The sequence below is a fragment of the Dermatophagoides pteronyssinus genome, unplaced genomic scaffold (assembly GCF_027571235.1).
Source record: "Dermatophagoides pteronyssinus isolate colony J.1.1.1.1 unplaced genomic scaffold, Derpt_VIB-CSIC_2022.12 sq0027, whole genome shotgun sequence".
Taxonomy (NCBI): domain Eukaryota; kingdom Metazoa; phylum Arthropoda; class Arachnida; order Sarcoptiformes; family Pyroglyphidae; genus Dermatophagoides; species Dermatophagoides pteronyssinus.
Window position 1 is genome coordinate 261879 of NW_027461551.1, and position 13763 is coordinate 275641.

The following is a 13763-nucleotide window of genomic DNA, read 5'->3' on the forward strand; positions in this document are numbered from 1 at the left end:
AACTACAAAATTTTATTCATTTCAAACGCTTTGCGGAACAAAAGTTTTTGGAAACAAATTAATAAAGAAAAAAAAGATCATTATGTTATTTTTACAATCGATGAACCATCATTCAATATGGATGCAGCAAAACGTAAACCAGCCACAATGAAACCAAAATAGAAAATATTATGCATCAATTTTTTCTTCGATTCATTTCGTATCTGTTCGGCTGTTGGAAGTGAATCACCACCCGGTGATGATTGACTTTCGTTTTTTGTTGCCAATTGAAATACCATGATTTTATTTTCTTATTGATATCTTTCCAAAATTCTTGAATTTTCAAATCAATTCAACTTTTGATGAGCGAGAAAAGGAGAGAAAAAGAAAATCAACATTGAATGTTTGTTTGCATCATTTTTACAAGCATGATGTTCGAATGTTCTATTCATAAATGATAGGATCGACAATTTTTGCAGGGGGTTATTTCATCATCAAATCAAATGGATAATTTTCGAAAACGATGGCTGAAAATTTAGATTTATTAAGTGATGATGATGTTAATATGATCGACATTGAACAACAATTTGAATCGAAATCAACGACAACAAACGAATCAAAACAATCGAATAATAAAGATTTGGATTTATTTCATTCGATACCATCATCACCATCCCAATCATCAACATCATCATCCGCAACAACAACAAAACATCGAAAGAAAAAGAGATCCAACGATATTGATGATGACGATGAAGATGGTGAAGACAATGATGATGATGAAGATGATAACAATGAAAATGTTGAAAATAATCGAAAACGATATGAACCAAAATGGTGTTCAAGTAATATTTTGATACATATTTTAAATCGTAAAGAATTAATACTGCAATTACAATGTAATCTATTTTGTGGTCATAAATGGTCATCATTCATACAATTATCCGATGCATTAATTACTGATCGTCGTTTGCCATGTAATTTAATAATGCGTAATTTTCTATTTATTTTATTCAAATCCAAACCAAATCTGCTTGATAATTCGGAACGATTTGATAGTGCATATAAATTCGTATGGAATTTATTATTTCTGATGATTGATCGTTATGAAACAATGATTGAATTAATAAATTATTTCATTTGGGTTGGTTATTATCATCAACAACCATCTCTGTTGGCTAAAGGTAAATCAATGATATTGGATTTAAATCAAGAAATTGAACGTCGTTATAGACGTGGCCAAAAAAAACAACAATTTTCTAAATCATTTCATATGTTGGAAATTGTATTTCGGATTTATATGGAATATTTTGATCTGATTGATTGGAAATTGAATGGACAAACAACATCATCAGCTATACGATTAGATAAATTAAAAACAAATTTTAATGATTTAATTGAACATTTCGCGGTGGAACCATTACCTGAATTAAATCTGGATATTGTACCATTAATAATGTTGGAATTATTTTTTATTGAAGAAAATCGCCAAAACGGAAATAATCATTATCATGATGAAGCATTGGAAATGTTAACAAAATATTCAAAAACATTTCCCGATAATCTTAATGGCCATGTTTATTTATATGAATTTTTAAAAAGATTTAAAAAGACATTTTAATCATTCGCTTGACGATAATTCACGATCAATACAAATTGAATGTCTTCGAAATATTGAAAGATTATGTCCTGATTCAAAATATGTTTTACGTTTAGCACAACAGATTGTTGATGATGAACCAATCGAATGTTTAGAAATGATAACAAATTTTCTTGATTATCATTCCAATTCAAATTCATTAAAAGCATGGAAAATTTTACATCGAATATTGATACATATCTTCAATAGAAAATCAACCACCGATATAGATGATGATATTCTATTAAAAATACGAAAATTTTTATTTATAAAATTAAAATATTGGCAGCATATTCATTTTCGTCTGGATCAACTTAATAGTTTTCTTTCCGAATGGCAACGAAATAATTCAAGTGGTACAGAACAATTTGAATCAACAAATAATGATGATGATATTCGTTCAGTTGCTTCAACAACATTTCGTTCAATTATTTCGACAACATCAACATTTCAATCTGCTGATTCGTCTACGATTCAATCATCATCATCTTCATTGATAAATAAACGTGATCTTTATAAATATAAAGGAAAAATTATTGCCGAAATTCATCGTAAATTTCCCGATTTAATTAATTGTGATTATACACATTTGATTTATTTAAAAATTAAAACACAAAATCTTTGAAAAAAAAACAAAAATAAAAATTTTTTTTAAATTCATAACATTCGAATATTCTATTGTTAATATGCGCATGTGTCATTCGAATCTTAAAAAAAATATATATCGAGATTATAATCGAGGAACTACCACTATCTATTATCCATTAGCTCAAAGAGGAGGATAAAATCTTCCGTGTGTGTGTATCATGTGAATGATAGTAGCATTTGGATATGAATGAATTTTATTCCATTATCCCTCCCTCCCTTTCTCAACAACAACAACAACAAAAAATCCTGATTCTGAATACCACTACCTTGTTACATATGATGATGGATTCTTTGATAATGATGTTGTAGCAGTCCATTGAGCAATTCCACTGCCAATTTCTGTGTTTGTGTGTGTGTATTTTGTATTCGAATGTTTGTTGATTGTGTGGTGTGTGTGTTGAATCAAAAGAAAATCCCCGATTCTATATGTGGTGTCCATCCATCAATCAATCAATCAAATGATGATAATGATAATCATTTCCGTGGTTTGACTGTATTCTGATTGTATTCAGGGAGCAACAATAATAATCTGATAATAATCTTCTTTTTTTCTTTGATTCATCCGATCATCTTTGTTCATGGATGTTCGATGATGATAATTTGGATTTGACATTAGAAAATTGATTTACCAAATGTTTTTTCCACGCATGTAAGTTTCAAGAACCATGATTTTCATTGAATAATCAAATTTAATAAATGAATGTTTTTGCCAGATGAATTTTATATTGAAATTTTTTTCTCTTTTGGATTCGGAAATTGAATTAATTGAATCGATTGAAAAATGTTATTCTAAAATTATCGATTTCAATTTTTTTTCTTCATTTGATTCCGGTCCAATGAATCATGGACATTGACCATCAACAACATTTAAATAGTAATCATTTTCCTAATCAATTAAATTCATCATCATCATCATCATCATCTTCATTATCATCTGGAAGTGCCGTACAACAAAACATAACAAATCATAATCAAATTAATGATAATAGTAACAAAAAAGACGAACAATCATTAACAACAACAAAACAACATCAACAATCATCATCATCAAATCAACGGAATTCAAAACAATCATCGACAACAACGGAAAAAGAAATGGTTGGCGGTTGTGTTGTTTGTGGCCAAGATGAAGGATATTTAGATAATGTAATTATCTATTGTGATGGTGATGGCTGTGAAATTGGTGTACATGAAGCATGTTATGGTATAACAACAATACCAAAAGGTGAATGGTATTGTACACCATGTTCAGTAAATAAACGACCGGAAAAATGTGAATTATGTCCAGCCAAATATGGTGCATTTAAACCAACTGCAAATGGACGTTGGTGTCATGTTGTTTGTGCATTATATATACCGGAAGTTGAATTTGAAAATATTAATACAATGGAACCGATTGTTTTGGATCGTATTGATCCACGTCGTGTTGGTTGTGTTTGTATTCTATGCGAAATGAGCGGTAAAGATAAAGATACATCACGTAGTGGTTGTTGTATGTCATGTCATTATCCAAATTGTCCGAATAAATTTCATGTTACCTGTGCTCAATATCAAGGATATTTATGTGAAGAAGCATCAGCAACAAGATTAAAATATAAAGCTTATTGTCCGCAACATATTGAAAAGTTACGAAATCCACGACGTACAAAAATTAAAATCCTTCCGGCATATCGTCCGGAAGATCCAAATCGTAAACAATCAAATTGTTTTCTTTTACTTAATGATGATAATGATGATGGTCTAATATCATCGAATAGACCGACATTAAATTTACCATCACCAACACCAATATCATCACCATCAGTGATATCAACACAGCAACAACGAACTAGCCTAAATTCATCATCCGGTTCATCGGATGGAAAAAATTCTTTGAAAATTTCGAAAGAAATAGCCAATAATAATCGATCGCAACAACAAAGAAAAAATTCTGCCTGTTCATCCAATAATAATAATAATAAGCCATCATCAAAAACATCGACAATGATCTCATCGACAAGCCAATTAATGAAAAAACCTTCATTCAATTCCACTTATTCAACGACCAATGTAAATTTTACTAATAATACTTCCGATTTATCGAAACAATCATCATCGTTTACAAAATCAATATTAACATCACCTGTATGTCCAAATGAATCATTACAAATACCAAGAAAACGTACATTATCAGCATCATCATCATCATCATCTGCTTCATCTTCTTCATCTGGATCATCATCTAGTGGTTCTTCAAGTTCCGGTTCATCAAATGATTCATCCGATGATGATGATAATGAATCATCACCAGTAGTAAATGCTGTAAACATTTCGAATAAAAAACGATCAACATCATCATCAGGAGCAACGAACATACCTGATCGTTCGGCGACGATCGCATTGCAATCAACATCAGCTATTATCCCAACTAGTGGAAATAAACGTAAACAACCACAATCATCATCTTCATCGAAAAGACGATCTCCATTATCAACGACATCAGAAGATGATGATAATTCTGATGGTACTGATGATAGTAGTTCTGATGATGGTGATTCTGATTCCGATTCCGATGATTCAAGTAGTTCATCTTCATCGACTACAGCCACTAATACACCACCAAAAAAACAGCCAATATCTAATTCGACTATTCTTCCATCTTCAACAGCTAACGGTAATATGACAACATCGTTATCAACTACGGCAATTATGTCAGCACAATCAGCAGCCAATAATATTGCTGCTGTTCCCCAAACTGTTTCGATCAATCGTCATAAACCAAATGCATCAATTTTACAATCATCAAAATTAGTATTATCCGATGAAGGATCATCATCATCAGCATCCGGATCATCTTCATCTGGTTCATCATCCGATTCTGATCGATCACATTCATCAAGTGAAGATAATGATAATAAATTAATGAAACGAAAGAAAAAATCATCGAAAAAAATTGTTAAAAATTCTTCAAAAATAGTGACAACAAATAAAAAAATGAAAGTAGATTCAACCAAACAATCTGCCAATAAATCAAATACAGGAAAAATTCGAATCAATAATAAATCCGAATCAAAACAGCCAATTAGCCAACAATTACAGCCATTAAAGAATGAATTATCTACAACGACGACTTCATCGACAAATCGTACAATAACAAAAGCACCTGGTGTTATTAGTCAAACCATTTCGATTGTTGAAAAAAGTGGTTCGATGAATACGGCAACGACAATTCCCAATTCTACAGTTAATTTGACAAAACGTTCACAATCATCTAAATTAATACTCAGCGATACCGGTGATAGCGATGATGATAACCGTATCAATACCGATGATGATCATGATGAAGATTTTCGAGTTAGAAAATCAAAAAAATCTGGTCGTTCTAATACAACAACAACAAGCATGAAACGTCGTAATAGTTCAAATGTTAATAATTCCAATTCAAACATAACGCCAATTTCAAATAATACTTCCGTTTTGACAAATGTTGACAAAATTTCACAAAAATCATCATCAATCACATCGAATCGTTCATCGAAACAGAAAAACAATATCGATACTGTTGTGAGTGTTAAAAATTCCCAAACACGTAGCCATAGCCAAAAAAGTAAGATTAATCATCATCCGTCAACATTGACAAAACAACAATCAGCCAAATCGAAATCAAATGAAAAATCGACAATGTTAACCGCAAATAGAAAATCTGTCAGGTAAAATTATAAGAATTTTCCGATTTTGAATTTCATTCATAACCGATTTTTTTTCCTTTCGTTAATATTTAGATCTCAATCACAAAACACTAATCAATCGATTGTCAAATTGAAATCTCCTACTGCTACAATAAAATCACCAATATCTAATCATCAAAAGAAAACGTTAACGACTCCCACCATGATTGGTGATGATATACAGGCTAAAATTGTGGCCAAAACGATGCATAACATAACATCACCATCATCACAAGTGACCATTCCAATTGTTGAATGGTAATTTGGTTAAATTATTTTTATTTGTTTCAATTTGATCTGATGTATTTGATCTATTTTTTTTTTTTTTTTGTAAATAGTTGTCATCATCAACCGTTGCCAAATGTTTGTATACCTCATCATCCACTTCATACACAATTAACATCACCAAATCTTCATGCAAATATTAATGGCAGTAATTATTGTACGGCTTTATCGATAAATACTGGAGTGGATAGTAACGCAGTAGATCATTCATTAGATCTAGTCGCCAATAATAAAACAATTTTACATCATTCCAATGATAATAAATTATTAACAACATGGTATGTTTAGCGAAACTTTTCCTCTAAATTTGAATTTATTTAATGATTTTTTTCTGTTGTTTATGATAGTACATCATCATCTATGGCTAATCTACCAACACCAACTATTCCTCAATCATCAAAATCGATAGCCATTGCAAGATCACAAATTCCATTTAGCCCCACTATGATTCCATGTTATGGACCAAATATTCAACCAACAGTTTTACAACATTCACCATCCATTGATTTACCACCAACACCGAAGACATTGGAAGAATTATTAGAATTTCAATGGATACATTCATCACATTTTTTGATGACACAAGAAGAAAATAAAGAACCGTCCATTATGTTACAAAAACTTCATGGTCTTATGACCGAAAAGAATAAATTGCAAAAAGAAATGAAATCATTACAACGTAAAGTAGATTACTATGATTCAACATTAAAATTGGTTAAAGATATGGTAATCATGTCAGCTCAAAATAATGATGATAATAAAGATGGTAGTGGTAGTAATAATGGTGATGATGATGATTCAAACCAATTTGATCCGGCTATGATGATGATGATGATGAGATCATTAATGATGTCTAAACGATCAACAACATCATCATCATCGGGAGCAGTAAATGGTGGTGAAAATACGGCTATCGTTGATAATAACAATAATAGCAACAACAACAACAGTAATGATAATTTAATAAAAACAACCCCAACATTATCATCTTCGCCACAGATTAATAACACTGCCAATACGATCATAAAATCTGGTTCATCAACACCTGTATCACAACAGAATTGTTCGGTATCAACTCCAACAGCATCAACAATTTCTACACCTACTAATACATCATTGAATAATATTTTGGCTGCTACAACAACAACTACCGGCTCAACTAGACAATTGAGAACCAATAATAATAACAACAACAATAATATGGAAACTAATTGTTTGGATAATAATGTTCGTCAAACTAGACGAAGTTCAAACAATTCTCTGCAACAACAACAACAACAGGCAATGACATTGGGTCCATCATCAAATCCAACAACAATGACCACGTTATCTGAATCACCAACATCAGGATCAAAGCAGCTATTAAACAATTCTTCATTAACTAACTCGACATCATTATTAACGAACACAAATTCATCATCATCATCAACCATTCCGGATAGTTATGCTCATTATCTAAGTAAACATCTAAATAATCTATCATCATCGAATATAACTCCTAATAATCTACCACCTACTACTGGTTTCTCATCATCATCATCATCTTCGTCGTCTTCTTCGTCATCATCCGGATATTCAAGTTCATTATCGAATAATAATGGAACGATTGGCCCCTCTTCATTGCCACCACCTCCTCTTCCTCCTCCACTACCATCATCACAATTTCTTTCGGTCTCACAATCGGCTAATTTTGATTCAAAACTTATTGGTCATCATAATAATTTACATGGTAATTTAATCGATCCAAAAAATCATTCATCACACCTTCATCAACAACAACAACAACCATTGTCACATAATCTTCATCATCAACATCATCATCCACAAACAACACCATTCATTAATCAACAATCATTTTTGGCTACAGCAAATGGTGTTCAATCATATAATACTAATCAATCAACAACGCCATCATCTACAAATACAAATAATAATAGTAGCAATAATAATAATAATTATCGATCTTCAACACGACCATTACGATCATCATCAAATATTTCGGCCATACAGAATGGACAAATGAATGTACATCAGCCATACAATAATAATAATAATAATCATTCACTTCATCATAATCATCATTCAATACATCATACCGCACAACAACAACAACAGCAATTTCATCAATTTCAACAACATTATTATAATAAAAATTAGGGTCATATGGTTCAATTCTTCTTTATATGGTCATTTCTTTTTTATTTATTTATTCCGTTGAATTCTTTTGTTTTTATTATTATTTTTCAAAACTTCTTTTCCTTTTTTTCACTCAATTTTGATTTGATCATGATTTTTATCTAGCCTTAATTCATTTATCGATTATATGGGATGTATGAATTCTGTAATTATAATTTTTTTTCCACACAGACAATATTTATATTTACGACATACAACAACCGACCATGCAACAATCGACCATTTCCTTGTATTTCTTTTTATTTCAATTTCTTTCATAACTTTCTTGTCAATTTTTGTGTAAAATTTTTTTTTCTTCCTGTTTTTTTATGAACAACACAATACAAATACTTTGATATATATTCTTCACACATACACATTTGATTATTGAAGCAAAAATTTTATTATTTTATTTTTCATTTTTGGACAATAAAAAAAACGGACAATTAATTTTATTGACCAAAAAAAACAAAACAAAAAAAATCGTATGATTATTCTCACAAATTAGATGGCGCCACGAGTTTTGTTTTTTTTTCAAAAAAAATAAAATTACAAGTTAATGGTGTTGTGTGTGTGTGTGTCGATATCGAATATTGATTAACATAAAATAACCATTACCAATTAACATTTATCATTGTCATTTACAAATAGTTAATTTAATTTATATCTTTAGTTCATTATATATTTCGATCTATTTTGAATATATATTGGATTCGATTAATTTACTTTGAATCAATTCAAATTAATTTACCGAGTTAGATAATAACGAAAAAAAAGAAGAAGAAGAACAAAAACAAACTTTCATTACAATTATTCACCCAATACCTATATCATCATTAATCTAATATTTAAACATGTTTATTTATTTATTAATGGCCGATTTTTTTTATATCATTCATTTAATTCAAATATTGACTTGGTTGGTTTCGATCAATCGATTGTAAAGTAGAAAAAAATAAACATTTTTTTGTTTGCAAATAGAAAAAAAATCCGTATACCAAATCGACCGATATATTTATAAGATTTTATTGATTAAAATATCGATCTAATAATCAAATCAATCGATTAATCGATCGGAACGATTCTCAAATCAGACAGACATTGGCTGGCTGTCAAATGCACAAATTTGTAGTTGATAAAAGTCAACTAAACAGTAACAAAAATTTATTATGGTTTGTTTTTGATAATCAAAAAAAACTAAACCATAATAAATATAAATCAAAATTGATTGAAATGGAGAATTCTTTGTTTTTCTTTCTTTCTTTCTCAATCCGATTTCAAATTACAAATGTTTTTTTTTTTTTGTTATTTCTGGGGAAAAAATTAGACCAATCTACATTCAAAATGTTCTGTTTTTGACAAGTTTTTGACCAAAACGATGATTATTAATTTTTTTCTGGAGGGGAAGGGAAAACAACAAAACACATCACAACTGTTATTAATGAAATAACAAAACAACGAAAACTGAACAACCACCAAAATAACCATTATTACTACTGAACATTTTCACAGGTATTTCAGGAAGATTCCATCTTTTTTTTGGCAAAAAAAGCATCAAACATCCCAAAAAATGTTTCAAGTGTTTCACCACCTTTTCTCAAAAAGAAATTGATAGGGAAAAAAATATATTTTCAACTCTAGTTTCAATTGGATTCTTGACATTTTTTTCACAGATGATGATTCCATTTTTTCTAATATCGTAATGTTTTTTTTCGGGTTCAAATGTGCTAAAAAAAGAACTGCTTGTGTGTGCGTAAGTGTTGAAATTGTGTTTCAGATGCTTCAGATGACGGAAATGAATTTTTCTTTCTGACAGATTCAGGAAGGCAAAAGGTTTTTTTTCATATTTTTGCAATCAGAAAGACAAACAAAATGAAAATTCTACCAAACAAAACTATCCGATCACATTTCTCAATAATCAATATTCATTAGGTAAAAAGGAGAATATTCTTTTTTTTTTTTTTCGAAAGAAAAAGAAGATTATTTTCAATTATTTAATAATAATAATAAGAATTTTCAATTGAAAATTGATTCTAATTGGAAATTGCGATACAGCAGGTGATCTAAGGTACAGTTGATCTTTCTTTCTTTTTTTTACCTTAATATCCATTATTGATAATGTTTTGGTTATTTTTTTTCAATCAGAAAAAAAAACAACAGCGCAAACACACGGGAACATGGCAGAAAATTCTGCGAAAAAAATTCCAATCCAAAGATTAATTTGGTTGTCAAACGAAAGAGAGAAAGAAAGGCAAAAGGAAAACTGAAAAAAACTTGCAACTTCATCATCATCATCAGCAGCATCATTATTTAAAAATTTTTTGAAAAAAAATGAACAGAAAATATTTTTTTTGGAAACAAACAAACAAACAGAAAAACGAAAACTTTTTTCACCTAAATCAATGGAAAAAAAAGAAAACGACGAAGACGACAGGTGAATTCCAGCACCGTTCCAGTGCCAAAACAAAACAAAACAAGTTAAACATCTTATCATCATCATCAACAACAACAATGGAACAAAATACTGTTACAACCAGAAAAAAAGTTTTACTTACTTACTTACTTTGGAAGAAAGAAAGAAAAACTATTAAAGAAACGAAAAAAAATATGTAAAAAAAAGAAAAGAAAAGAAAAATGAAAAATATAATAAAGAAACAAACGAACTGAGAAAGTAAAAGCAAAAGCAAAAAAAAATTATAAATAATGATTCAAACATTCATTGTAGCGTGAAACGCGAAACAAAGCCAAAATAAAAAAAAACATATAGCTACTGCTGCTGCTGCCGCTGGTGTTATATGTATCGAAGAATTTTTTGTTGTTGTTGTTTTTTCGGGTACCGAATTTTCTATTTGTTTGTTGTTTTTATTTGGTCTTGGTTACCCCGTCATCATCATCATCATCGTTCCTGGCCTATATTTTTGGTTATGAACAAGAAGCAAGTCAGGAAAAAAGTAGAAGAAAATTACTTTGATAATGTTTTATTGATAACCTACCAAAATGTATGGTAAAGGAGACAAACACCATTCACTACTATACATAACAAATTCAAATTGAATAGATTTTTTTTCTGGCCTAAAGCAATGAATTTAGGAGAACGTAATGTGTTTTTTTTGTTTGTTTGTTTGCTTGCATTCTATTCTATTCAATGGAATAACGTCAATTTTTTTTTCTTTGAAGAAGAAGTAGAAATAGTAGAAATTCTGAATAAACTGATTTGAAAATCAGATGATGTGAGAGGAGGGGGGAAATCAATCAATGATTTTTTTTTTTTTTTTGGGAGGGGTGAGAACCAAGGAATATAAACAAACAAACAAATCATAATCATGATGGAAATTTTTTTCTCTTTGGAAAAAAACATTTCACTGATGATTTATTCTGTGTAATTCTTTCGTTTCCAAAGAATTAACTTAATGATGTACAACAACAACAACAACAACAACAACAACACTAATTAGTTTTGGAAAATTGTTTTTCTGTAAATGATGCGATGTTGGTTTTCTTAATGATGATCATGATAATTACAAAGAGAGAGAGAGAGAGAGAAGAAGCCATTTATTATAATTATTATCAGCATTTTTTCTTTTTCGTTGTTGTTGTTTTATTATTCAAACATTGACTATTTTCATCCTGTTCGAAACTGATAATGTCGATATCGTCGTGTATTATCTTGCAAAATAAAATGGAATTTTTTTATTTTTTATTTTTTTTGTTTGAAAAAAAGTTATTCCTTGTGTCTTATATATGATTTACGATTTTTGTTGTTGTTGTTGTCGTTTTCCATTGAATTATCATCTGGAATTCTGATACTGAGAATCTTCAATCAATCAAAAAAATAAAAAATATACGGGAGTGGGAAGACAAAAAAAAACTATCAAATTCCATTTGGTAGAAAAAATCATCCTTAAACAAACAAAGTTAATTCTTCATCATTATCATCATTACCACCACCACCACCATTATTGGCAAAACAGAAGCAATTTGTAGAGTGAGAAAAAAAAACAGAAAATAAATAAATAAATATTGTTCATTTTCAGTTTCTCATTTATAGTTGTGTTTGTTCATCATTACTTTTTCATCCAACCCAAACACAATGGAAAAAAACGCAAAAACCAATCCAAACATTACTTGATAGTTTTCGCTTTTGCTCTTCACGTTTACAAAAAAAAATAATTATTATTCTTATCATTATAATCATATGTTCTCTCTCTCTCTCTCTCTCTCTCTCTGCGTAGAACATGATACATCTGGATCATTTTTTTCCTTCTGGTTCAGTTTTTATGAAGCAAACAGCAAAAGAAAATATAGAATGAGTGTAAATGTCACCAGCCTTTATTTTTGGTTGTTGATCGAATCCTAATCGTTTTGCTTGTTTGTTTGTTTGCTAAATATAAAGTCTGTAGAAGTGAGAGAGAGAGAGAGATTTTCTCTTCAGAAAAAAAAATAAATAATACACCGATCTTTTAGCCTCGAAAATCCGAATGGTTGAAGAATTTACAAAAGTTTTTTTTTCATTGTTGTGTTAAGAACATGAATCTTAAGCTTTTTTTACATGTTTTGCTGTTAAGAATATTCTCTTTCTCCTATAAGATTCTTTTCGATTACATAACAACAACAACAACAATACACACTTATGCTTTTTTTCATGTCAATCATTTGTTACACACATAACAACGAAAAAAAACAAACAAAATTCTTACCCAAAAACGAAAATTCATTCGATAGGTTTTGTTGTAAGAATATTCTTGAGCATAGTTCTTTTGAATACTTGAAATAATAATAATAATAATAAAAGTATATACTTCTTTTTAGTTACGATTATTTGTCGTAGTCGCCGTCTTTGTTTTATTATTATTCGTTGATTACGTTAAATGAGAATATTCATTCAATTTGTTTTTTTTCAGTGTGTAAATGATAATGATAATGATGATGAAAATTCTCTCTCTCTCTCTCTCTCTCTTGAAGAGTAAAAAACAATATCCGATTAATCGAATGTTAATTGAATATAAAGAAGAAAAAAAAACAGAGAAAAATGCCGAAACGAAAAGAGTTTTTCTCTGAATTTACAAAAGATAAAACCTTACAATTTACATAAGAACAAGGTTTTTTTTTCTTTCTCTCATTCTCATCCTATAATCATTATGTTGGAAAGTTTTTTCCTTCTCTCTTTTTTCATTGCTAGGGTCACAAATTGAAAGAATTATTGTGACTGAATGAATGAAAAAAATCGATTCGGGAAAATCCCTGGAAAAATTTGTAAGAAAAATTAATGATAATAATTATAATGGTGAATAAGAAATTATAGAAGTCTCTTGGCCAGAAAATACAAAAAA

General features: G+C 29.6%; 2 protein-coding genes across 2 annotated transcripts; both read left to right on the forward strand.

Annotated features, from left to right (window-relative positions):
• Positions 1 to 27: 27 nt before the first annotated feature.
• LOC113793825 (uncharacterized) lies at positions 28 to 2281 on the forward strand. The gene is given in 2 exon segments (XM_075823388.1): positions 28 to 1579; positions 1581 to 2281. Coding segments are annotated over 2 exon segments (1740 nt in total). The 5' UTR covers positions 28 to 502; the 3' UTR covers positions 2244 to 2281.
• A 315-nt stretch (positions 2282 to 2596) lies between these two features.
• Positions 2597 to 8440, forward strand: LOC113793837 (uncharacterized). The gene is made up of 5 exons (XM_075823387.1): positions 2597 to 2915; positions 2980 to 5955; positions 6028 to 6231; positions 6312 to 6536; positions 6606 to 8440. Exons 2-5 carry the CDS (start codon positions 3110 to 3112, stop codon positions 8413 to 8415), a joined length of 5085 nt encoding a protein of 1694 aa, XP_075679502.1. The 5' UTR covers positions 2597 to 2915; positions 2980 to 3109; the 3' UTR covers positions 8416 to 8440.
• Positions 8441 to 13763: the final 5323 nt, after the last annotated feature.

Excerpts from the sequence above, each read along its gene's own strand:
- LOC113793837 (XM_075823387.1), top strand. The coding sequence starts at position 3,110 with ATGGACATTGACCATCAACAACATTTAAATAGTAATCATTTTCCTAAT. Across the intron at positions 5,956-6,027 it reads GCAAATAGAAAATCTGTCAG|ATCTCAATCACAAAACACTA; the intron begins GTAAAATTATAA and ends GTTAATATTTAG. Across the intron at positions 6,232-6,311 it reads ACCATTCCAATTGTTGAATG|TTGTCATCATCAACCGTTGC; the intron begins GTAATTTGGTTA and ends TTTTGTAAATAG.